The 26,621-nt window shown below is 38.8% G+C and overlaps 1 protein-coding gene across 3 annotated transcripts in view; it reads right to left on the reverse strand.

Annotated features, from left to right (window-relative positions):
• The window catches only part of MLIP (muscular LMNA interacting protein), a 118,850-nt gene that overhangs the window by 62,986 nt on the left and 29,243 nt on the right, over positions 1-26,621 (reverse strand). For 2 of the 3 annotated variants that reach the window (XM_062572923.1, XM_062572921.1), the window contains exons 2-4: positions 16,283-16,366; positions 8,033-8,191; positions 5,500-5,868 (exon numbers count right to left, since the gene is read on the reverse strand). In XM_062572923.1, the coding sequence (XP_062428907.1) occupies positions 5,500-5,868; positions 8,033-8,191; positions 16,283-16,366 (612 nt within the window). The remainder of the gene's footprint in view (positions 1-5,499; positions 5,869-8,032; positions 8,192-16,282; positions 16,367-26,621) is intronic. The other variant, XM_062572922.1, reaches the window with a different exon arrangement.

Genomic DNA, 26,621 nt, shown 5'->3' on the forward strand with positions numbered 1-26,621 from the left:
CTGCAATAAGGAATCTTAAATCTGAAGTGTTAAGGCAATGAATGTATACACTGCATCTATTAATACTTTATAAAATGAATATACATGGTACCATAATAATATATATTCTCCTGGATTAAGGAATTATGACTGTGTTGAAAAAATTGCTCATAATAAATAAGAAGAAATACTGGAAACTATCTGAGAATAATTGACCAATATTTAACCACTACATAAAAGCATTATTAAGTATGTCATGCAGCACAGAATTATTGAACAAGCTAAAATGGAGGAAGGTAATATTTCTGACAATTTGGAGCAGCCTACTGAATTTAATAATCAGTTCTGGAATCTCATCAGCTACCGAAACAAAATTGGATGAGGAAATCCCTGTATATGAAAATGGAATAGATAAATTTCCCTTACAAAGTCAATAGATTAAAAGAAAATTAGAATAAATATCAAATTCCAGAATGAAAGGACAGAAGGGGAATGGACTTATAATTAGATAAAACTTAATAAGAAAGATTTGATAGCAGCTAGGAAAAGTTTCATGGTAGCAGATGATAACCATGCTCCTGGAAGCATGAGAAACATTTTGCTGTAGTCTTCTAATTTGAATACCATTGAACATCTGGGTGGTGAACTAATTGAACTGTTATTCAAGTCTTCTAAAAAGATTTTGCTACTGTTTTTGCAATGTTAACCACATCTGTGGATGATCATCCTCTTATTTGCAGAATCATAGCAATGCTGGTTTGAAGCGACTTCTAGCTAGGTCATCTAGCCCAGCCTCCTGCTCAGAGCAGGGCTATCAGACACCAACAGGTCAGGTCAGCTGTGGCCATGTCTAGCAAAGCCTCAAAAGCGCCTAAGGACAGCAGTTCCACCACCCTTGGGGCAGCCTGGGAGGTTACCTACTGCAAACAAATCCATGATGCTCTGATGCCTACTGAGGAAGCTTTTGCTATTGTCCTGTTGGGACTTCCTGGGCCTCAATTCATTGCCAGTGCTGTCTTATCTGCTACTGTGGAAAAGAGTTTAGCTTTGTCATCTTTGTCTCTTTCCTTCAAGATGTTGCAGGCTGCTCTTACATGCTTCCCTAACTACCCCTGTGCCAGAATAAACCAGTCCAGCTCCCTAAGCTCACAGGTGCCCCTGGCCATCTTGGTAGCCTTGTGCTGGATCCACTATAGCTCTTCGAACCGCGAGGGAGGGAAGACTGAGCATGATATTGCAAGTGGGATCTCTCCCATGTTGATTAGATGGGATATAACATCTTCCCTTGATCTGCTAGCCACAGATCTCCTCAGGTGCCCAGTAGGCAGTTTACTTTGTAGTGACAGCTCACTGTTGGTTCATCTCCAGTTTGGCACCCACCATAACCTCCAAGTCCTACTCAGCAGGCCTGTTGCACAGTCAATGACTTCCGAGTCTGTACAGATGCACCGGGTTTTTCTGCCCAGGTGCAGAGCTTTGCACTTCTCCTTGCTGAACTTCGTGAGTTTTGCTCACTCGTTATCAGGATCCCTCTCTTCTCATGCACAGGGCCTCTCAATCACATTGGCTGACTGTCTCAGCATCCTTGGTTGAATCCCATCCAGCCCCATGAATCTCTAAGTGTCCTCTAATCTGTTGCTCTCTTGTTTCTGGTTACCTCTCTCTGTCCCCAGCTGATACATGAGATGGGCTAGAAACCAGCTTCAGCAGTGAAAACTGGAACAAAAAAAAAGCAGCGAGTACTTCGGCCCTTTCAGTATTATCTGTCACTAGGTTTCTTTCCCCATCCTAAAACAGAGTCATATTTTCCCTGAACTTCCTCTTTTGTCTCTTTTTCTTCCTCTCAGCCAGGCAGTCTGCAAGTCCCAGTGACACCTCTGATATTGACCCAGAGACTCTCAGCAGGAACATCTCCTATTTCCAGCTGGAACTCTGCACTGTCATGGAGCTCTTTAACACAAAGTGTGACTCCACCTCCTCTTCATCCCTGCTCATCCTTCTCAACACCCTCTACCTGTCATGCAGTACATACATGCTATTCCATGTATTTTTAATTACATCCTTTTCACTTACACAGAAACCTAGGATTTTTTAAAGACTCTTGTTTCTCTAATTCCTGCTTTCTTCTTTGTACACCCATTTCCCAGCTACAGGTTTAAAGAGCCATCTCACAGACAAACTGTGCCTGTCCTCAGGGTGACAGAATCAGGAAGGCAGTATTTGTAGAGATTGTTCTGCAGAACTATGCATAGGAGAGGGGACAGAAAAAATGTATTTTACTTAAAGCAGTTAAATGACTACCTGTAAGCCCAAAGAAGCATTGTCCATGGCTACGCCTGTTCACCTCACCAAGGGATAATCTCTGTTTTACCATCTTCTTCAGAGATTGCCAATTATGGTGTAAGTGCAAAAATAAAAAGAGAGCGATCTCTTCCCATCACATTTCAATAAATTTCACATTTACTGTATCTGTATGTGTACATGAGCAGGCAAATAAATTACAGTGGTAAGCTAGGGCATGAATTTGTATCATGTCACCAACTTTACAGTAACTGACCTAATGTTTGTGTGGCCAAGCATACAACAACTTTAGGATGATCCGTTCTGTAAATGTTGGTTATAAAGAAGGCAGTAGGAAAGAGCCTACATTTGGTCAGAGGAGGTTTATCTTGCATGAAGTCTTTCGACCTCAGCTCTGCAGGCAAGTGCTCTTTCATACTCTCTTTGCACTTGACATTTCTTACTAGACTGTAAACTAGGTAACCTAAATATAATCTTCCTTTGAGGTAATTAACTTCATTGTTGCAGTCCAAAACACCACAGGTGCATGAATTATGTCTTAACTTTATCCGGATGAGTAGAATAATAGTAGTAGTTACATCTTTCAAAATATTTTTATTACTCACAGTCCTTACAGTAAAGAAGATACTCTATAATGCAACTGAAAAAATCCATGAAAATTGCCATTGTATCAGCTATCCTTTTTTGCATAATTACAATTAGAAAGGAGTTTCAGAGATCAATTTATCTTGCATCACAAAATGTGTAAGACATTTCCTAAAGACATAAAAAAGATTACCATTTGATCGAAAAGGATTTCTGGTTTACTAATGAGAAATTTATTTTGCCTTTTTATTCTGTTTAGTTTCTCTACTGTTTTAAAACTTTTTTTTTAAAGTTTTACTGGATTAGTGCCAAGGTAGTGAGTGACAGAAGTATATTTGTGTTCATGTAGTCTATAATTCAATTACAGCCTTCTTCTCTACTCAGGACCATCTCAGACATATTTCTCAAATATTTATAAAGAAAGTCAAAATAGGTGTGGCAATCTTAACACAAAAGAAAAAAGGAACTTAAAAGGGTCCTGATGCCTCAGAAACATTAATCAGGGCTTAATCTTACTATCTAGTCTTGCCCCTCCATGCATTTGAAATGGCAGGACTGAGCTGGACAAAAGATAATTGGTCTTTCTGGTGAAATCACGCTTCCAGTAATGCTATGGAAGGGCACAGAGGAACGGGCTATTTATACCAGCAATGCTCCTGGGATGGTCTAGTGAAATAGGAAAAGGATGTTAAATGGCAAAATTGGATGCTCAGAAGGTAAAAAAAATATGTGTAGGAAAGGATGTAACTTGATGAAGTCTATCCTGGTGTCAGTTAACCATGCTTTGGTCTCAGTAGAATTTGATTATAGAAAAGAAAAAATAGTCTTTTCCCTATCCCAGCCTGTAAACTGAGAGTCAGAGAGATAAAGAAGTGCTGGAGATTGGGAAACTTGATGACAAAATATCTGGGCACAGAATTGTAAATCAGACTGAATGCAGACCCAGTTAATAGAGATGCCATCTGTAATTGCCTGGTTTCTACCAACAGAAAAAAGAAAAAAAAAAAAGATGCATTCTTCCAGAGGTCAGCAGTAGTTTGTAGGGGCTATTGACTAATTTGTCTGGAAAAACCAAACCAGATGACAAGCACTGGACAAAGAAATGTACTGATATTTCAATAAATAGAGCCAGAAAGAGTGATGACTAAGGAAATACTGAATAAGAACCAGAACATCAATGACAAGCAGCTTAGTAAAAATGTCCTTGCTTTATGTATACAGCTAGAGATATTTAGAAAATAAAGACCGAGGAAGTAGAGTCACCTTAGGAATAAAGGTGAGAGATACATCAGCCATACTGTATACTATCTCACTTCACATGCAGCTGAATGGTTACTAAATTTAGATTTTAATTCCTTGTTCAGTGCAAGTACATCTGTATTTTCTGTTACTTAACCAAGTAAATCCTTGTTTACTTGTCATACCATCAAAAACTTGTTAAGAAAGATACATCATATGATTTTTTTCTGTATGGTCTTAAAAAGAAATCCAATATTTTTTATAGTAGCTTTTAAAGAAATCACCCAACTAAACCTAGCAGAATCTACACCCTGAAAGCTGCAGAAGTAAATCTGTATTTCCCTGGGACAATTACCCTTTTACAGGCTCCTTCCCCTCAAAAAGATGTATCTATCTCTTTACTCCTTATTCAGGTAAAATTCTCACTGATTTCACTGGGAGTCTGCAAGAAGATATGAATATTTCCTAACGCTATGAAGCCCAGAACAGAACGTCTTTCTCATTCAGGATTTCCTCAATCAAAATTGACACCATGAATTTAATAAAAACACTGAGTAACACAAGCATTTGACCACAAGACAGGAAGTCCTATTCATTTTCAGAGACAAAGTAAATGCTTTTTGTTTTTCTTTAAAATATCAATGAAGAATTGCATTTTGAACTTCAGGGAAACTCCACTGAAGTCAAAGGAAATGCCTGAATCTTCTCCATGTGAGAAAGATGTTACTGTTTTGCTGAAGAGAGTTTTTCCACTGCATGTACATCCCGAGAAAAGGGTATCAATGCCCACTCTAAATGTGAGACAATTAACTTTTTATACAGTTAATCAGATTAATGAGTCTTCCAAATGGAACATTTTTGAGATTGTTTTTTTGAATTCTTCCTTTGGTCATTTGAAATTTCAATAAATCCAAAGTCATGAGTCCTATATAGTCAACATAAAATAGACCTTTAATCTTCATTAGTCCTTTACACTTGTGCAAAATCTGTGCTAACTAACAGAATAATAGGATTTTGCAGGCTCTTTCTCTAGTGTAAAGGGCTGCACCCGCTGCTGAGAAAAATGTTTGATTTCAACGACTCGGGCCAATTTAGTCTAGCTCGGACTCTAACACCATCTGATTAACTGTCTGTCGTGATGAGCTGCCCCAAAAAAGAAAAAAAGGAAAGAATAATAGATCTGTATTACCTGTTCCATTTATACATCAGAGCTATACAGAGGTAGTAGTAAGTCATAACAGCAGGGATTATTCCTTATTAAAAAACTGAGTAATAAAAATCCTAGTTAAAAAAAAAAAAAAAAAAGTCCAAGTTGCTTTAAAACATGACTCAGTGTCCATATCCTGAAAACTTTGGCAAGGAAGGGTTTGTTGTAGAGTTTAAAGAATAGGTTACCTGCTGTTTTTGCTGATCAGTAGCGCTGTGGGAAGGCGTAGCACTTGAACCATGCAGATCACCAGGAGGTTTTCTTGCCTCGTCGCCAGTGGACACATGGGATGCAGCCAGCAGCCGGGCACTGATGGGCCCGTAGCCGTTGGGAGCCTGCTGAGCACTGCTCGAGGCTGTGGCTACTTCATCTTCTTCACCAGAGTCTGTAATCAGGATAAACTCAGCCTTAAAGAGGTCATTCTCCTGCATTTCTCCTCTGTTTGAGTTACAGCTTGGGGACTGGAAGATCTTTTGGGCGCTGTCTGTGTGAACAGAGGACACACTGTCTTGCCTGACTCCACTCTTCAAGGCCAGCTCATCAGAGACTGTGTTTGACTGCAAAAGACATAAAGAAAGAAATCTAATTTAGCAGCATTTCTCATTCGAATTGAGAAGTAATTTTGGCTTGCTGTGGTGGCTGACACCATGCTACCAACAATGCAGAAGACGAATGAAGCATTTGGGCTTCAGCCACGAGCAGACACTGGCGACCCTGCTGCACATCAGCATGCCTCCTCTTCCAGGCCCTCCGTCCCTCCCACTGCCCAGCCAGCTGATGCTGTAGGTCTGTTTCTGAGTGATCTTCTGGCTACCTTTCTAGCGACATAACACAGCAGCAGGAGGCCGCAAGCAAAACGATAGCCCAAGTCTAGTGTTGGGAATCACGCTGGACCTGAAAAGAGGGGTGCAATGAAGCCGAATGAGCTGTCAGACCCAACTACACCAGACACCATGGGAAGGAATCTTGGCTGTGGGATCCACGGAGGCAGACAATACTTCTCAGAGGAGCCTGACAGAAAAATCTGGGACAAAACCTATACATATTAATGAAGAAACAAAGGCCTTGAAGCCAGGGCATTCTCTGAAAAGGGCAAACAAAGAATCTGAGGTCAGAGAGCTTTACTGTATGTTTAAGACTAAGCACTAGAGTTCAGACTACAGTTGTTCTACATATTTTTGTGCTTTCCATTACTAGTATGAAACTTCTCAAGTATACTTTGAATAAGAGCAGGGATAGTGCAAGCTGGGCATATGATGTACACATCATCAAGTCACTTGATATTGAACCTGCCAGGGCAAATAATATTTCTCTTGAAGGAAGAATCAGGCAAAGGAATAGAAATAATGTGTACCACAAAAGAAATTCTGTAGATGGGGCTCAAATTTGAATTCTGCTTGAAGAACATATCATAAGGACAAATTTCCACTGACAGCCCCAACTGTATTCCTGAAACTGAGTTCTATGAAAAACAAACAAAACCCTCGGAACATAAAGGTAGATACCACAAGCTTGGGTTTTGGGGTATTATTTGCATTATCTGTTGTTGCTGGTTTGTTTTTCATTTTGGGTACTTTTTTGATATATTGGCCAGGTTTTAGACAGTTTAGAAAAGAGAGTAAAGGGGGCTGTGAAGGGCTCAGTACTGCATTTCTTGTTAGGAAAGTTTTCTCTGTCTAGCCACATGTTAAAACAAAAAGAATAAGATAAATATCAGCAATACCTGATTTTACCTTACCTGGGACACTCCTTATAGCAAAACCAATATTAAATAGCTGAAATGTAACTAATGAATGTTTTCATCCTGAGGATAATATTTCAGTGCATGTCTCTTCAAACTTATTCACTCTCTGCTCAGACTTAATCCCTTTTTAGCAAGATAGGCCTCTGGAAATGCTGAAGCACATTCAGGTCAGAGGACTATACGCTCTTGTGAAGCTCTATTTATGCGGGAGTTCAACAAGAGCTGCAGCCCCAGCTACGCCCCAGGGAAGGAGCTGTAACACAAGAGCAAAGGAGAACCATATGCGTTAAAATTAACTTGAGGGTTCTGGTTTCCTTTTAAATAGCATGGAACAAAATAAGAGGCAACACATGGTGTGAGGCAGGAAAGAATGAAGGAGTAACAAACACTGTGGGCTGGCTAAACGCAAGAAAACCACTAATGTGGTACTGCTGGTCTTGGGTTTCACTGTTACAGGAAGTCATGGGGACAAGCTTTCAGAAACAAAAAACAAGCTTTCTCTTTGACTGATGTGTTACTACACAATTGTGAAAGGGATTGGCACCTTAGCTGGCAGCCACAGCCCTGGCATTTACTGAAAGCAGGATCCAGTGACCAAGTTGAGGTGGATTCCCATGTGATAGTGCTCCCCTCACATCTCTTTTGCATCTATGGAGATCAGGAAGGCATCTCCTTCTCTGCCAAGAATACAGCTTTGCGGGACTGACAGGACATTATTGAAAGGAGAAAGGATTTGCTTCACCCCCAATACAAGCTCCTCTGAAGGCAAAGCAGAGTGTTGATCAGACATCAGCTTTCTCTCAGGTAATGTTTCTGCATCTCTGGTAGACATGGAATTTAAAATCAAGCACAAGCCAAGAATTATCTCAAGGCAAAGAGCATTAGTTCAGCAATGCTGAGGAAAGAATTTTCTGTATCTTTTCAGAAAATTACAAAATAAACATAATTAAACAAAATAAACGTAAGTAAAATTCTACCTTATTTGTAATTTCTTGACTGCTCAGGTCCTTCGGCTCCTCTGGGATTCTCACAAGGAACTTAGAGACATCTACAACCTCAAAATGAGTTGGAAGTCGTCCAATGGATGGAACAAATGTGAAGGTCAATGGCTTTGTTCCAGATTCATGGGAAAAGACCTACAAAATGTATAAGTAATCCAGCTTTTTCACCTGGATAAAGACTATTTTGAAATTTGAAATAACATACAACATTTGTGAGAATTAGTTCATCTACAAAACTTATAAGTCTATTGTTAACTGTACTGGTCAACAGGTTTTGTATCAGGTCAATGTATATTACATATAAAACCTAAGATCTTTTTTACATAGACAAAAAATCTATGTACTAATACTAAGTATTTTGCTTATCACCTTGTAACAAATTGGAAAAATATTTCATTGGCAAAAAGAAAGGAAAATTAGTTTATACTTCGTAATGCAAATGCCACTAATTCTGAGCAATATCTGGGATGAACTATGCTTCAAGGAAAACATTTCCCTCCATTTTCTTTAAACCATTCAGATGCATACACCAGCTATGTGTGTTTTGTCTTCTCGTTTCTCCTTCTTCACTCTACATTCCCCTTAGGATACTGAATACACAGAGGAAAGAGAGATCAAGAGTAGGTGCCTTCACCTAAACATTTAGATCAACATTCACAGCACTCTGCAATCACTTCTACCCCTTTCTTAGAAGATATCAGACTGGAAAAATAAGTTAATGGAAAACCTCTTAGGTGCTTTGCCAGTTATGAGGGAGAGGAACCGTGAAGGGTTTGACACAGTGGTAGGTATGGTGAACCACAGCCCATCCCAAACTACAGAACATGACCCACTGATTTTCCTGCAACTTGTTGGGGTATAGAATCCCTCTTTCTGAGTCAAAACTACGAAGTTTTTACCATTTTCCCTTGTTTTATTAGCTGATCCAGAGTCTGTAGCTGTCTTTTTCAAGAAACTCTAACATGTAGAGCCTTGAATTGGGTTGAATTGTACTGTTACAAAACAACGAGATTCTACTGCTTTGACTATTTTATTTGCTTGTTTGTTTAAAATCAAACACAAATTTGAAAACTCTGGCTCTCATTATGCTTCTTAGTAATTTGCATCTATGAGCAAATAGCAATTATGGACCACAGTGAAATACATTCACATGACTCAGCCTTGTGGTGACAGGAATATCAAAAATGACAGGCACAGATTTTCAGATTTAAAAAAACTAAATGAATGTTAATTCCACTATATGAAAGCTGTCTCCAAGAGGGCTGCATGAAACAGAGGCAGATTATTTATACAAACACTGCACATGGCTGTTTTCTCTACAGTTCAGAAGAAAATCTTGTTCTCTGAGCCACACACAGAACAAATTTCCAGGTGTCCATCTCTAAATCTGAAAGAATAACGTGTTATGATTTTGAAAGTGAAATAAACATCTGAATAAATGGAACTATATCAGTTCTGAAACTGGGCCCCATATTCACCAGCTCACATGAGTAAGTTACTTTTTACACCGCTCACCATGTGAGTGACAGCAATAGAGAGAAAACAGTCCCCTGACTCTCCCCCTACTACATGCAGGTGGCCAAGCGTAGGAGCCCATGATGCTCAGCCTGAACCAGGGGCAGACGGTTGTCTGCTCCATATTACACTGGAATGACATTTTCCTTGAATGGTGTTGTACACTGGATGACATTTTACTCGAGGGAGGAACAACACAGCTCTGTCCTCTCAGCAGCCAAGGTACCCAGTCTGACCCATATTTTTCATAAGGCAATGATACAATTTTCAAACACAAAGCTGGCACAGTAAATATATTGTCCTTGCTCATGCTGCAAGTTCACAGAGTATCCTAAGTGCTCAAGCATGCACTTATTACCTAGCAAGAGCAGGTCCTTGGCATGGACCCCAGGTCACAGATGCCACCTCAGCACCCGCTGTCCCTGAAGGTACTACTGAAGAAGTAGGATTACCTGCTCTCAGGCGGCAGTATCTCTCATATTAGCATGATTTATGTACAGCTCACACCATCCATCTTGGTCTTACATCGCACTTGCATCTCCACTGACATCAGCTGGAGATGGCCTTTGCTTTCCTGCAGCTCTGCGGCTGGGCTTTCGTCTCCCATCTACAGTCCAGAAATGCAGCTAGTGACTCTGGCTACCTCAGTCACCTTCACCAGCATTTTCCCTTCCTACTTCACCTTCTTGTCACAAACTTGTTTGATACTTGACATCAGCTGTTTTGCACCAGTGAGTATTCTGGTGTCAGAAAGTAATATCTCTCAGCACAAAATATTCCTTACAACAGAAAAAGGGGAAAAAAGAAGAAAAAAATGTGCCAGTAGCAAGCTCCCCACAAGCAGAATTATAGGAAATTCTAATCAAATGTATTAGTATATCTAAACTCCCAGTATTTTAGCTATATATTTGTATATATATTTGTATATATGCAAACTAGAAAGTCAAGTTAGGAGGATCCAGGTTATTGAGAGGGGGAAATCTTGCCAACACCCCTCCAGAATTACTAAAGCCTAATTCTGCACTGTGGTGGAAAAATGAAAGAGCACAATGAAGAACTTACTGCATTTGTCCTAAACACATCATAGTAACAGTCATCAGAATTGATTCCAAGCTAAAATTAATCTTGAAAAACATATCTAAAGATGTGCAAGCTAGAATATTTTTTCAACTGGAAGATGTCATTAAAACATGGCATTAGTTATATCCCCTAGCATATTTTATTTTCACTAAAGTTTAAAATATGTAAACTAACAAACGGAATTACTGCATTATAGAAAGTCTTAAGTAGCCAAATAGTGTGTGAAGTAGTATATAGGAATACACTGCTCTTAGATTCATTCATACTTATAGGAAATAGGGACTTCTAGCAAGTGAAATTGGTCATGCAGTCTAGGTTGTAGCACAGAAACCTAGACCATGAGTAAGTATCACAAAACTGGTCAGAAAACCTAAATATTTCCACTAGCGAAAGAAAACACCAAAAAAAAAAGAAAAATTGACGTTTAAAAATCTCTTTTAAGTGTTTTTTCCATTTTACTAGTTTCAGGAAAAAAATATTAACAATGCTCTATTATATTTATAATATTTATTATACAAACACTGCATGTGGCTGGGTTTTGTGAGACCTTTTTGCAAATTGTCATTCCTCTAGACCGAGAAATAGCAGCAGAAGGATTCAATGCCAGAGATTCCTTGCTGTTATAACTCACTTGAATCAATGGAGTTACTGTGGCTGGAAAATATAATTTGCAACATCTATTCAAGTTAGTATTAATGAATCCTATTTTATATTATATGATCAACTTTATGCACAATGAAATGTTTGACTTTAATTTTATCTTTTCATCTTATTTATTTCTTTGAAGAATATTAGTTATAGGAATTAATGTAAATATTTGAATATCCATTAGGGGAATATAAGCTTCTGTATGATATGCTGCTTCATAGTTTCAAGATGGGAAACTTGTTCTAGATGACTTCCATGACTTTCTATATCATCAATTTACAAACAGATTTGTTGCATAATTCACACCTTCAATTTACAACTGGTCTAAGAGTAGCAAACTAAATTATATTAAGTATTACTTTTATTGCCACAGCACCTACACTTCTTACTTGCAGAACACGTTTATTGTCTTGGGTACTTTGTGAAGACAAATGAACACTTTTATCTAATTCGCTCAGTCTTTGTGCATTCAGCATACTGCCTGTCTTGCGATGTAAACTGAGGTCCTATCGTGGATTTCCTTCTGGAATACGGATTGTTAACATGAAATTGAATCTGCTGGTTTGCATTACCACTTCTTGCACTGATTTTCTAACGCAAATAATCTCTCTAATAAATTAACACCCCAAGGAAATCTCACTACGGAGGTATGAAGTGCTTCCTTTTGAGGCTATTTATTTACTTGCCTAAACAGTGGAAAGGGGAATATATGCATAAATAACAGCAAAATAACAAATGTGCGTATCACAACGTGGAAACATGCCGACTGACGTGCAGTTTTGGTCAGAGCTCAAGTTCACATGCCCGCAATTCCTGCGTGCTAAACATAGCTCCGGCACGCAGAGCACAGCCAGATCCTCACGCACAGGCGGCCAGAGGAGCCACCCCGACACACGCCCCGCTCTGCGCAGCCTCCTCCCGGGCTCCGTCCCTGCGTTCAAGGTAAACTCAAAGCACAGAGTAGATATTGTCTTCTCCTGCAGGCGGAGAGCGAGGCTGGTGTGTTACAAATGAAATTGGCAGTTGAAGAAGTGCAAGAATCTTCAGTGTATTTTCATTTCTTGACTCACCATAGCTATCATAGTAACATAATATGGATTAATTGATTAATTTGTTACTATGAGCTCTGGCTTTTCCAAACCTTTTTGCAAACAGCCGTGGATGAGCATCTGAACATTTTAGCATTATAGCTCTGAAACTTCAGTGGAAAAGTTAAATCCGTTCCAAAAGTCCAGGATGAAATTACAGCGCTGCTGCAGTTTGTGCCAAAATTCCCACTGACAGCTGTAGACCAGGACGTTTCCCAAAGCCGTGTGCCTAGCCCTGTTACGTACGTACTGTAACATCTCGAATAAATTGGCCTCTTTCTGTATAGCAGAACACACTAAAACTCACACATAGAAAAATATTTTTTTGAAAATTAAGGTGTATAAAGTTCTAGAAAGAGACAATCAAACACAGTATAAAATTGTAACCTATCATTTGAAATGCAAGAATTCACGCAGCTGAAATGTTTCTTTCAAGAATTGTTTTGATTAGCCCTTCAGCGCAGCAGACTTTATACAACCATAATTGCTCTTTCACACTGGTCTGCACAGATGCAAGTAAGTATGGCGTAAAGTAAGCAAATATAACCTTTAATTTCTTTCTTTGCAATGGGGGAGTAAAATATCCTGTCTGTCACATTTGATTAGCTTAAGTAAGTAAGTGCAGCTTGACTAAATGCTTTTACAACAGTAGGCCCTGAGAGGACCTGGATGTATGTTTTAGGTACCAGTAAATTCCTTAAAGCCCTTAGTCACTCTAGTCTCCTAAAACTCCCAGAAAGCAACATCTTCCAAGCTAAAAACAGCTCTGTAGTGCAAACACTCCCCCCCCCCAGCTGCTCTGGGCCCTCACCCTTAGGCAGATGCTGGGACAGTCTCCAGGTGGGCACTCCCATGCAGAGCCGGTCCCCAGCCACCCACCCGCCCGGGTCACTGTCCCCTTCGCACCATCCAGCATTCGGGTTGCAGTGCCCATCAATCGGAAACGACCCAGAGAGGCTGCTTCCGTGATTTTGCCCGGTTTTTCCACAGCGTGGCCAGGCTTGCCACTCTGGTCTTGTGTAGCAGGCAATGAAGGATTGAAAAAAAGGAGGTTGGAAGGAGACTGGAAAAGTTTGGAAGCTGATTGCAAACAAAAATTACAAAAATTTGGTGCTGTCTAGCATGCCTATTGCTTATCGGATAACTTAGTCTCAAGTGTCCCACTTCTCAGTGCCTGTTCTGACTGCTAATTTCAGTGCCTCTAGATATGTAGAAACAGCTACACCTACGCTTGCGTACCAGACTTAGGAGTTTACATGTACAGTATATATAGTAGTGTACACACAGACACATTGATATACACAGTATATACTTATACAACATTGTGATAATTCTTCTGACCATCAAAAAGGCTGCAGCCTGCCTAACAGCCTTAGCAAAACAGCAGCGAGATACAAGTGATCCCAGCATTCCCGTCCTTTTGTAGGTAGCTACCTCAATTGTCCAGTGAGAAATCTAACATTAACCTGAAATGATTGTTTTGCTGTAAAAGTTGCTTGTGATTTCAGCCCCACAACAGTCTCAGACTGCTGCTGTCCTACTCGCAGCACTCTGTACATGGTCTCATCGATGTGTATGACATAATTTCCTTTATTTTCTTTGCCCCAAAGCTGCCTCTATCAGCAAGCAGATATAATTATCAAATCAAGCACTGGGAATAGAAATAAACTGTGCATGTAGCTGTCAGAGTTGAGAGATCAGTCTTGGGGGATGATGTTAACAAGGAACTTTAATTTTATGGCATCAGCCACATGCACTTTGGCTTCTAAAGAGGTCTGAGGAGTTAAACACCCGTGGGATTTCAGCGCGACCGGCTCCCTGCCTTGGAGCAGAACTCGGAGTTTGCTCCCACCAGCGTGAGGCGATCCTGCCCTGACACACAGCTTCTCTAAATCGCACAAGCTGTCTGATCTTGTACCCCACCCTTGAGGCTCAGTACTAGTTTGGATACAGCAGATGGGGGATGGTTTCCCATTCACACAATTTGTCTGATTATTTTTGAGGAACTACCTTTCTGCTTTATCTGCATGTAACACACACACACACACACACAAAAAAAAAAAAAAAAAAAAAAAAAAAAAAAAGTACTGGTACGTCTCCACTTCAGCGGATAAGTTTTTGAGGGCTCCAGGCTGGCAGTGGTGTGTGAAATCCCTCATGGACTTTGGTGATGGTGTGATGGGCTACAGGGGACTCTCCATAAGCTGTGGCTTACAGAGAACTTGTTGGCACAAACTCTTTGGCAGTTTTAGACAGATGCTGCCATGCAAACAGTCTCTGTAAGTTTCCCCAGGTCTAATTCTATCCACAATACCTCAGCACAGATTTTAAATGCCCCTGTGATCCAAATCTGGGCTTTCTGCAACAAGAAACGACCAGCCATGGTCCCTCATGTCACTGTCACCTGGCATGGTAGCTCTTATCCTAAAAAAAAAAATGCTTCTCAGACCTGAAGGACCACAGGTTTGTACTCAAATTCATTGTCACTTATAGAGCTTTCAACAAAGCAGACTGTCTCCCTCCAGGAGGGGATGCAAGACAGAGGTTAGAAAACAGGGAAACATTCTCCGTATGCCAAGACTCCACCTACCTTTGGATGACTTGAATATGCCTGATCTATGAATCTGGATCAGATTCATAGTTCCTGTCATTACCTGTCACCCCCAAATACAAAACACTGCTCCACTTGTGCTCACTTAAGCATTAAAAAGCAGAGAGATGCTGTTACTCCTGTACATGCTGTAGACGCTTATACATATGCTTTCCACTTACAGCACTCTCCTCCTCTGTTCTGACTGTCACTTGTTCCCTTAAATTTTCCCTTCACTCTCATATCCCTCTTTTATTGCCTCAGTTTATTCTCAGCTATACACTGATAAATTATTTTTAATTTTTGGATAACTTTCAGGTCCATCTTAAAAAAAAACTTTTCATTTTTGAAAACATAAAAGAAAAAGTTTTTTTGAGGGTTAAAACATTTTGGCCAAGTTTGGCTTAATTAGAAATAAACTTTTCATTTAAAAATAATTGATCTGACCGGGGAAAATAAAAAGTTGATGTGATTTGTTCTTGGCAGCACGGATTCTATCGTTGTCTCCTGTGTTCAGATTCTTCCGCTACGAAAAAACTTTCCTTTTCATTTCTTTTAAAATTGAAGCATGACATTTTCAATAGGTACTTCCTTTCCCAAACTGTGACATCTTGTGTCTGGGCATTTTTCTTGCTAAGGAGCTGCATTTTGGAGTAGGGATCCAAGGGATATAAAGAAAAAGGTACAGCGGTACAGCTTAGATTTTCAAAGGTGACGCATCTAACACTCACATATCTACACTGGATAATAGTACGGCTTTCGCTCTTAGAAGTTCTCTCTCTAATTGATCGTAACAAATTCTCAGATATGATTTTCAAAAAAGCTATCCAGCATCTGGATTTTTCAGCTTTTTCATCACCCAGAAAATGGTATTAAAAAGAAATCTGATGCTTTAAGAGATTTCATAAAATGCAAATTAAAACCTTAATCTTGATCCACTCTCACAGGAGCAGACTGAGGAGTTCAGTTTATCTTCTGCCATTCCACCAGGTAGCACTGGAGGTCTTACACCAGGTAGCCCAGCCCCAGGACTCCATTTCATGGAGTGGAGTACTGAATCCAGAGGTGCTATCTTCAACAAGGTATTGGAGATACATAGAGTATTTTGGAAAAATATCAGAGGATAAATTTTCAGTTCTTTAACTGACTGTAGGTGGAGGCAGTTGGTATTTTGTTCTGTTAAGGAATGGGTTATCTCCCCCTGCATAACCAGCAATAGGCTGGGAGAACCCGCACCACCCTTTCGGTTAGCTGTCCGAGGATTTCACAAGGGATCAGCAGGCACCTCTCCACAAGGGTCCTTACCTGCTCTCTGCCAGGAAAACTCACCGGGCTGATAATACGGATGTCACCTGGCCCCGTCTGCTGTCTGCAATGTGTAGAGCACAGCTTGGAGGAAAACGAGAAATGAACTTTTTCAGCAGTAAAGAAATGTGTGTAATAAAACTGAAGAAGAGGCCCTGTTTTTCCCTCCTCAGCAATGATTTTTCAGAAGTCCTTTTATGAAGCTATTTCCTGAGTAGGTCTGTGTGGGCCCAGAAGAATGCTGGCTACAAAGAGCAATTATTCAAACACTCAGCTACAATCACACAAAACTGTAAATATAAGTAGCTGTTTGCTTCTTCCATATGTTCCCAGGGGGACAAGGTGATAAACTTAGGATTTTGTTTTGCTAATCATCAAAAAGCAACTGTCTCTAAACATTTAACCTTAGCTTTAGTTATCCCAGATGCCAAATATACTGCAAGTTTAACAGTACAAGGGTCATTTTCACAGGAATTCACATCTACTTGGAAGAATAGCTACACTTGTTCTAATTAAACCTTTTTTCTTTTTCTTTCTTTTATTTTTGGACAAAAGCATTTGTGCAAGAATTGTCATTTTGCAAACTTGACTTTATCTCATCAAAAAAAAAAATATTTTCAGTTTTGAGCACTGGAATAATCAGCCAGCTAAATATATTCATGCACCATTCCTCAGATATTTTACAGTGTAGGAGAAAGAATAGAAGCAGCTTTTCCATGGGAGACTGTACATTTTGTACCAGGAACAAGCATAATTTCTTTATTCAATAAATCTGGGCAGCCTGCAAACTGAATTGTGTACTCAGCTCTGCCTCAGGCTTCCTGCGCAGTCTTCAGCAAGTGCCTATAGCCTTGGCTGTATTAAAATATTCCGGTAATCTACAGCTAACTGCAACTTCAGTTTTCACCATATATTCCTGAATACGCTATGCTCATACAACATTTTTTGACTACTTTAGCTGAATATATCATACACAGTTAGCAAGTGCTAGCCTTATAGCTTAGAATAACTTTCACTCTCCTGTTTTCTTATCTAAGAATGACATACGGCATCCCCAAACCCCATCACCCAAAAAGCTCTTTGGAAGTAGGACAGTTCCATCATGATTGCCATCTTTAGCTTTGTCAAGTTCTGGTTTGACCCTCCAAGTCATAGTCTTGCAGAAAGAGAAATGTAAACGATGCTGTTTATTTTCATAGTCAGGGTTTCTTCTGCCTAGCCTTACACTCTTGGTCTCATATTTCAGTGTCAGTTAACATGTCCACTGACCAGTAATTCCTTCCTTTCTCCTGCTATGTCATTCCTGCTAATCTCTCATTGCCCAGGTTTCTCTTGGTCACTTTTCTCTCCATTTCCAGTTTGCAAACATTTAAATTACAGCATCTAAAGTTTATAGCATCTGAAGCAGGCCTCCAAAAATGAGAGGATACAGTGTATTCAGGCTCACTTTGAATGATATTCATTCATATCATTATCAGCCTAATGCCGGGCACCTAAAGAAAAGTCTTCCAAATTTGAGGAAAAAATTAAATCTAAGTTATCTTTCAAGGTATTCTTTCAGCTGAAAGACTTTCAGCTGAAAATGTGTAAATAACATTGTTTCTATAGATACTACAAACTAATGAAAAGGATCACAGAATTATAAAAAGAGCAGATGACTTATTTTTAATGAACAAAAACTACCCGTTGGTATTCACCTCCTACCAGATTTTCTTCTTAACTTTTTGGCATAAGCGCACAGGGGACAAGAAAACATTTTCCATGTAGTAACAATGTTGTTTTCGTGTAGTAACAAAGAAGGATTCAGCGCTTGATTCTTATGTATTTAAACTTTCATGTAGCATCTTCACTCTAAGCAATTGAAGAAATCATGGATAGAATAATTATAGTTTTAGATTAAAGAAGCAATTTAGTTCATTTATTGCCAGCACTACTATTTGAGAGATTTTATAATCATTTTCATCTGATCACATAATACATAATAAAAGTAAAGCCAGTGCTATTGAAGCCAATTCTGAAAGCAGTTCCAGTCTATTCCATACAGGTCCTTAATCTACCTTCATCACCAGCGAGAACTAGTTACCTTCACATTGTGCATTGAGTCATACAGCTAACATTATGTCGCGCGGGATGTAGCCTTTCTCTCATCTTGTTGAGCAGCTCAGCATTTTGATTCTTTCAGGCTTGTTTTTTAAGTTATATTATCTTGTGCTATGCACTTGTATTAGCTAAAGCCAAAGACACATGTCCTGTGATTCATATTATAATCTTTATATTCTAAAATTCTGCAGCCTCTCAAACAGACGTTTATTCCTTTCGCCTCGGTAGCAGACGACCTTGCGGTTTCCTAAGAGCAGGGCTGCCAGAGCTAGCGAGAACATTGCTTGCTTGTTGCAACATTCTGAAATGTGAAGATTGAGGAGACCTTCTGCCTCCTTCTGCCAAAAAACAAGGTCCAGCCAGGCATTAGAAGAAGTGCCAAATAGTTACCATTTGGGGAGTTCTTCACTGAGAGTTACTTGCAGCAAGGCAAATTTTGCCACAGGACTGAGTAACAATGGATACGATTTTTGAGCTTAGCCTGGGCTTTAGAAAAGAAATACATCTTGGATGCCGACTAAACATTATTTCTGTCATACTAGAAACAGAGAAGCAACATCTATCAGCTTGCTCACTTTATTACCATAAGAGTTTGATTTGATTGAATAACAAGTAACAGCCTCAATTTAAGGAAGAGTCGGCTTCAAAAGCTCTGAAAAAATGATATTATATTTGTGTTGTTTGTTGCCAGCAGAGACAGCTTGCTATTTTTTAATCGTCTCCTGAAAACTGTGTTTTAGGTGGAAATGAAAATTGTAATTCAGATAGTAGAAATTCTAATTCTAATGTTAAAAATGTTAAAAAACTTAAAATGTTTAAGTTATCCATTTGTTATTCAAAAGTTTTAATTTCCACTAGCATGGATCATTAAACTAGACACCAAAAAATAAATCTTTCATTTAAATTCAAGAGGAAAGCCGCTATAACTCATATATTACTTTCTCGCCCAATGTTTTGACAACTCAGAAGATTTACAGGTGGTAAACATATTTGGATTTAGTGAAACTCTCTTTCCTATGTTCCATCCAAGAACTCTTGCTAGAATTCTTTATCTCAGATATTATATGTCCTATGAACAATATCAAAAAATCACGAGTTCTTGTAATAAAGTTTTCACATCTGTATGCAAAAAGCATCATGCAATCTAAAAGCTCCAAAATCAATGCCTTGAAAAATAGTTTCCAAAGGTTTACAATATCTAAGCTCAAAGTGTAAGTAATAAAAAGACCCCTAAAACTGTAAGTCATGCATTAAGAACATCCTAACAGTACAGTACTGGCAATTCAATTTAATTTTATTTATATATGATTTGTCATAAGGCTTCAGGTTACTTTAAAATTGTATTAACTCAGCTTTTAAGAATAGGGCTTTGGTATAGTATTTCTGAAAAATTCTGTCTTTTTCATGGTGGTAGATATTACATTCCTTCTGATTACAGCTGTTTCTCTGGGAAAAAAAGTGATTAGGAGCTCAAAAAAGTGATTAGGAGCTCAATCTGCAAACATTATCCAGCTGAGGTATCATTTACAGCAGAAGCAATGAGAGAGCTCAGTCACTCGGGCAAATGCAAGGCACATGTGCCTGCAGGATCAGTCTTTTTCTCTGAAATGTGCTTTCTTTAAATTTTAAGGGAAATGTAGTAAATGGGCAATGTATGTTATCAAAAAGCAGTTATCTCATATCGGTAAGTCTTTACAACTTTAGTGTCTGATTTTGCATGTGCCCTGCTTGCCAGGTCTTGTTTGTTAATCAGCAAGAAATTGGCACTGAGAAAAAAAGTTTGAAAAATAAGGAAATTAAACAAGTTATTTTTGGAAGTAACTCAAAAGCCCTCTTGTACCAAGCACTTATTTTTTCTCTGCTTCCCAGAAAAGATCTTTGTATGAAATTACTGAATACACTAGTAGCTTGTAACATTTCAAACATTTCAAAGATTGCCTTTAATTTCAGTAGAAGTCAAATGTTGTATTCACTATAGGTAGTATTGCCTCAGCTGACTCTATATTCCCATTATACTTTGAAAATCTCATCTGCCTTGCAGTACCGAATGGGACCAATAATATTTCATTTAAGTATTTTCTTCCACATAAAAAGTCAGTTTGCTTGAACACCAATCTCTTAACAGAACAGACTTTTTTTGTACTCACTTTTTATGTGGAAGGATCCCTAAATGTTGGACGGACTGACTAGTGGGGACCGGGTAGGAGGAGAGACGGACAGAAATAATTACTCCTGAATGTGCCTTTATTTGAAAGACAAGGTGGAGACATGCTCCAAGTTCCCTACAGTGCTGATGAATGCCTCAACTACTTGGTAATTAGCTGTTTGCACATGTTTCTTTCTCAGATGAGCTTTTCAGTGTAAGTTTAAAAATATTTCATCCTCAATTAATGTTAGAAAACAGATTTCCAAAGGTTTAAAATTTTCTTGAGACAAAATTCTTATCCTAGCCAGAAATAGCAAACCCAGCCACTGAACATTATAACAGTGATACGACCTCTGAGGCTGGGGAAGCAATCAGTGCAAAAATCCTTAGGTTGAGACCTTGGGTGGAAGATGTACGTTTGGTGAGCCATCAGGGAGCTTTAGACCTCTCCTGAAAGGACACGTTTCATTCTGCAGCACTAGCTGGCCTTCACCTTCTGCCACAGAACAGCTGAGACCCACCGGAGCATCTAAAGTTCACGAATGAGATGGCTGCAGGTGAAGTGTTTGAACTGAGAAGCTGTCATCAGCCTGCTATGATTTTGTTCTCCCTGCAAAACAATACATTTGAGAAGCATGCATTGTCAGAGACAGACTTCAAGTAATTATCAGGGGACTTTTGTTTTGCTTCTTACTAGTGATAAATAAACACGAAAGTTAAGGCCATACATGCCCTTAGCTGTTCTGGCAGAATTCAGCATAAAAAAAAAGGTTGTACAGGGTTTTCTGCAATGAAAAGAAATTCATGTCTGCTTCAGAGCTCCTTGTCAACTACACAGGACACAAACTATTTCTTATTTATTACATTTTCCCAGTGGATTACTAGAACCTCAAGCATTCATCAGAGCATTCAGGATTAAGAAGATTTTAGCATCCTTTCTGTAGAAAGTGTGTGTGTGTGATTGTGTCTGCATGTACCTAAAATGAAAGGCAAGAGAATGCTAAATGGGTGGAAGGGTAGTGCCAAGAATTTGAGATCTGCTCTTGCAAATAGCCATGTCAGCAGGCTATGCACTTGTAGGAAGTCCTATTAAAATAAAATAGGCTTTGCTCACATGAAACGCTAGAGGGTTCTTTTTTTTTTTTTTTTAGTTAGTTAGTAAGGAAAAATTTAGATTTTGAGCCAATTTTCATGAATTTTTGAGTTCATGTAAAAACATAAAAGTTTTGTGAAGGCAAAAATGTTTACACCTGCCTACTTGAAATACACCCTTCATTCCATGAAGACTAGTAAAGGATGTAGTCCTACAATAAATATACCAATTTATGTCAAAAGACCCAGTTCTAAGTGACTGGCATGTTTGAACTCATATAATCACATAAGTGGCACACATCAGAAGTCACTTTTCTCACCCAAATTCAGCTTAGCTATCTTGAAGTATGTTCACATGACTGTGAGTGAATGAGTCTATTTTAAAACATTATTATCTGTCGACTGAGGTACAGATACTGAATCCACCATCTGTGCAATGTTGGACATCAGCAACTGCAAAATAAAAATAAAAACCAAAAAAAAGTGCCTAGGAAGGAAATGGGTGCGTTTAAATAGCCTGCCTTTACTCTGCCCTAGGTAGGCTGAAAGTTCATCTGCACTAACAACAGAAGCTCGTTAAAATATGCTTGTCGAGCACCTTCAATCTTGTGACCTCTTATAACTGTCAAAATGAGTCTGAAATATCATGAAGGACTTTCTTGCAAGATTTCTTAGTCAGCAACACCACCCCTGTATTAATTTTAATATATTCAGGTTTCTTGCTGTTTCTCACCACTTTCAGATACATGGAGTGTAAATTGCAAAATATATTCTCTGTAAAAGAATATCTGTATACTGCATTCTTCATAGTCACTTCTTATCCAGATAAGCAACCCCTCTGATAAAACTTTATTTTTTTTTTCTGTTCAGATTAAATTCATCTCTCTGCAGCATCAGTGCAATGTCTACAAACCTACTCTTCACACAGAGTCTTTGTGAGAGACTAAACAGTGCTATTTCAGGGCACAGATACTAAATTTTTCCCTAGAAAATAGCAAGATATGATTATAGAAAAATTAAGTCTGAAAGACAGTAAAGACACAAAAACATTTACGAGGAATGTCCAAAGATAGGCCAAGCATTTTAGGTAAAAGCAAATAATACAATTTGCTTACAGAGCAGCAAAAGAGGATGTACAAAAAAGTCACCAAATATTAGTTCGCTGTTAGTTCCTGCTATCAAATGTAAAAAAAATTCAAAACACTCAACGGAGGGCAAACTGTTGGGAGTGGTGCATGCACATGTTTTTATATCCATCAGCTAAAGGTTAGGTCCTCACATGGAAGACAGGAAACTGTCACTAAATTGCCCCTCTAGATAATCTAGAGTAATAATTCTTGTATTAGACAAGAAGTGACCAAAGGCGATCTCTCCATCTTTAAGCAAAATGGTCCACACAGTGATGAGTGGGACCCGGGAGATTAAAATCTTGTTTTCAAAACTGCACTGAGAGATCCTTACGAAGAGGTGGGAGGTGGAGCCTGGGGCAGTTGTGTACTCAGCCTCGCGCATCCCAGGCTCTTTGCCCTGTCCCGGGGAACACGATGGGCCTTTGAGCAACCTCTGTCACAGTTGCATCCAACCCCATCATTCTTCTGGTTTAGATCATGGGCTTTTGTGCTTGCCTGGTGAACTCCCTAAGTATCAGTTTATGTGGTACCTCAAAGGGAACATTGCAGGTAATTCTGTCAAATTGATTCTAAAAGTAGATTTTTACTGGTTAGTTAATGACTGGAGCAGGAATTAGAAACTGAGTATCTCAAATCCTGAGTTTGTGTCCTAGACAACAGATAGCAAGCTTTGCCTCTAACACTCCTCTCTGGCCCAGTGGATAAGCTATTATTTAGAAACATGAAAGACTTCCATTAGGAAAAACTCACTCTCAGGCTCTGTGTCTAATAATAAGGTATCGTAATTCTGAAAATTGAGAGATTGGACTTCAAGTCCCCATATGTCCTGTTTGTATACTTTTCTCCAGGCATGAGCTATTGGTCACAGTCTAAGAGAGAACACTGGACAAAATGGCACTCTGGTTGATCCCATATGGCAGTTTCTCTTCTCTTAGGAAACTGATATCTATTTTAGAGGCCTACATTTGGAAGGAATCATAGCTGAGAACACTGAAGAGGACAAACTGCTTCCCTATGGCCCTCCAGAAGGAGACTCTTAGCAGATTTAAGGGCCAGGATTTAGGCTCTTTTCCATAGCTGGCATCTCCTGAGGGTTCCTTGAGGCAGCTCCCTGTTACTGCTCCGTCAGGGTAACCTTCCTCAGTGACTCCTGCAGAAAGATGCGAGTGAGTCCTATCTAGGCCGAGCTCAGGAGACATGAGGTAGCTTGGGGTCAGTAGCCAGGTGAAACTCAAGCTAATCACATAATGCTCTCTTAATCACTTAATTTAATAAATACAGCAGAGCACTGTGCAAACAAAGCTGTTCACCTTCCAGATCGAAGTGGCTCACATCCAGAGGCTGTGGAGCGTGGACAGAGGTGCTTGCACCCATCCTTTTAAAGAGGCACTGCCCCCGTGGCCCCATGTGCTATAAAGGGAGAATACACACAGCGTTGCCTGGGGATTGCAACAGACCTCAAAGCTCCCAAAAGATCACGCTGCAAAGGCAATGCAGCACCGAACTAAGGCCCTTGGTGGTTCTACCTTGAATGACTTGGGAGTACATGTGCCCATGGACACCTTCCAGTGTTCATAGTTCTTTTCTGCTCAAATTGCTTGTGTTTCTAGATCTTATTTGCTCTTGAGAAAATCCCACACTTATTTTATTCTTCCATAATAGCCTCATGGTGGAAATAAGTTTAAAATGTATGGCCAAATGAATTCCTGTGAGACCTGGAATAGCAAGTAATCATGGACTTGTGTAATTATACCATTACAGCACAGATTCTCATTATCCATTCAGAGTCCATGTCAGTTACAGTCTCCTAAAATTCCTGTATTTTGGTGCCCTTAGGGTCCTGCAGTTTGCAGTGTGTTTTTTCCAGAATGTTCCTGTTAAATCAGCTGCTGTTTTGATATGGAATATTCAACTTTACAAGTTAGCATCTCCTAATTAATTTTAAGCAGCTATTGAAGGACTAACACATTTTAAAGACACATTAGTCATTATATTTTATAAATAATACCACAGTCCCGTTGTAATTAGAAAGTTTATAATTTTCCAGATATTTAAACCTAATTTGGATGGAAACATCTGAAATTGTTTTTCAGTTCTTTTGAGGAATAGGAAGCCTTGACTGTTGGATTTGTTTGTAACACCTTGAATTTTTGGCAATTAGCTATATCATAGTCTCATAAGAAAATGCTAACCATGAGCAATTTCATACCAAAATGAATAAATGCCACATTTATCATTTAAAAATAAATGAATACATATATACATATATAACAGATTCTTGCTTTCTGAAGAAGATGTTGAGGGCAATGCCAATAAGTGAACTGTAGCAATATACAATAATTGTATTACTGTCAAGGAATATGTCAAGAAGAAATCAATGTGGTATGTACGTTAATATATACAAAATTTATTGCAACATCAAATCAAGAGTTCTGGGTCAATGTTTTGAGTAGTTGGTGATAAAAGTGACAGTAGTAATAGCAGTATCATTTATCAGGATGCATTAATGTCAGTTTGCTTCTGTCACTATCAACAACTAAAATGTATAGTGATAATATAGTACATATGCCATCCACCTTTCTCTGCCAACATCAACCTAACTCATGTCAAGTCTTTCTAGAAAACACTTATCAATATGCTTTTCTTCAGAAAAATAGGATACCAAGATTATCTAACTTAAGAAGGTGATGAATAAATTAAAAGAAAAAAAAAACCTTCAAGGACTACAAACAAACTAAAATTTGGCCAAATTTAGATTTTATAAAAGACTAGCAATGACTCTAGTTAGACATTCAAACCATTTTTATATTAGGAAAAGGCTTCACCTTCATGGTGACACATATAGTACCTATAACTGTGATAACATTCAAAATGACAGTGTAATAGCAATATTTGATTACGTACACAAGAACCTTGAAATCATTTTACAGATTTGTTTCCTACAAAGTTTCTGTAAAAGTTAAAGAATCCCAGCAGAAGCATGCAGGAGACACGTTTCATTTTTTATGAATAAAGGAGACATTGCCTTTCATGCCATCATTCTAGCTTAACTCTGGTTTCCAGCTGTGACATCTATAATAATTTCCTTATAACATTTCTTTATAAAAATAGAAGTATCATTTAAAGAACCAATATAGCTTTTCTAAACCCAAGATTCACCTTCAGGAAAGAAAGGTCCCTGAATTATTTTAATTCAAAATCCCTGCCTAACAACTTGGAAGTACTCTGGCTACTTTGCATCTACTTAAAGTAGCTCCAGAGACCATTGACTACAGTGGTGGCGAAAGACACCTGCTTCGTGGTCACTGAACACCATGTTCTTGTCTCAGAGTGAAGGGTATGGATGTACTAACATCAATGAATGAGTTCTGAGGTGGTAGAGAGGTGGGATGGAAAGGCAGGCAAGGACCAGTGGTGCCTCTGAGATTTTTCCTAACGATTTCAGTGAAGAAAGCACGTGGCCTCAAATTTTGTCCAAAGTACTTTAATGAAATGCTTATGCAAAGTCTCATAGAGATCTGTTGTTCTTGCTTTCTCTAATGACGGAAAAAAAATAGGGTGGACTTGGGCTGTGTTCACTGGCATGATTTCTCCATACTTACATTTTAAGCTTTCTTTAACTATGAAATTATTACAGTGGGATCTTCTAATAGAAAGCTAGTCAAATCAGGAGTAAGATCCTCCCAAATCATGAAATAGAAGACTACATTGTAAAGAAACCTAGCCATTATAATTATGCAATATTTGGCACTGATTGTGCTATATACAGAAATACATTACAGCCTATACTTTGCAAGAGATTGCTGGCCAACATTTTTTTTTTTGCATGAATATTCTTTTCCTTGTATAAGTTGCATAAGCAAAGCTTACA

This window comes from Rhea pennata, chromosome 3 (genome assembly GCF_028389875.1).
Source record: "Rhea pennata isolate bPtePen1 chromosome 3, bPtePen1.pri, whole genome shotgun sequence".
NCBI classification, from domain to species: Eukaryota; Metazoa; Chordata; class Aves; order Rheiformes; family Rheidae; genus Rhea; species Rhea pennata.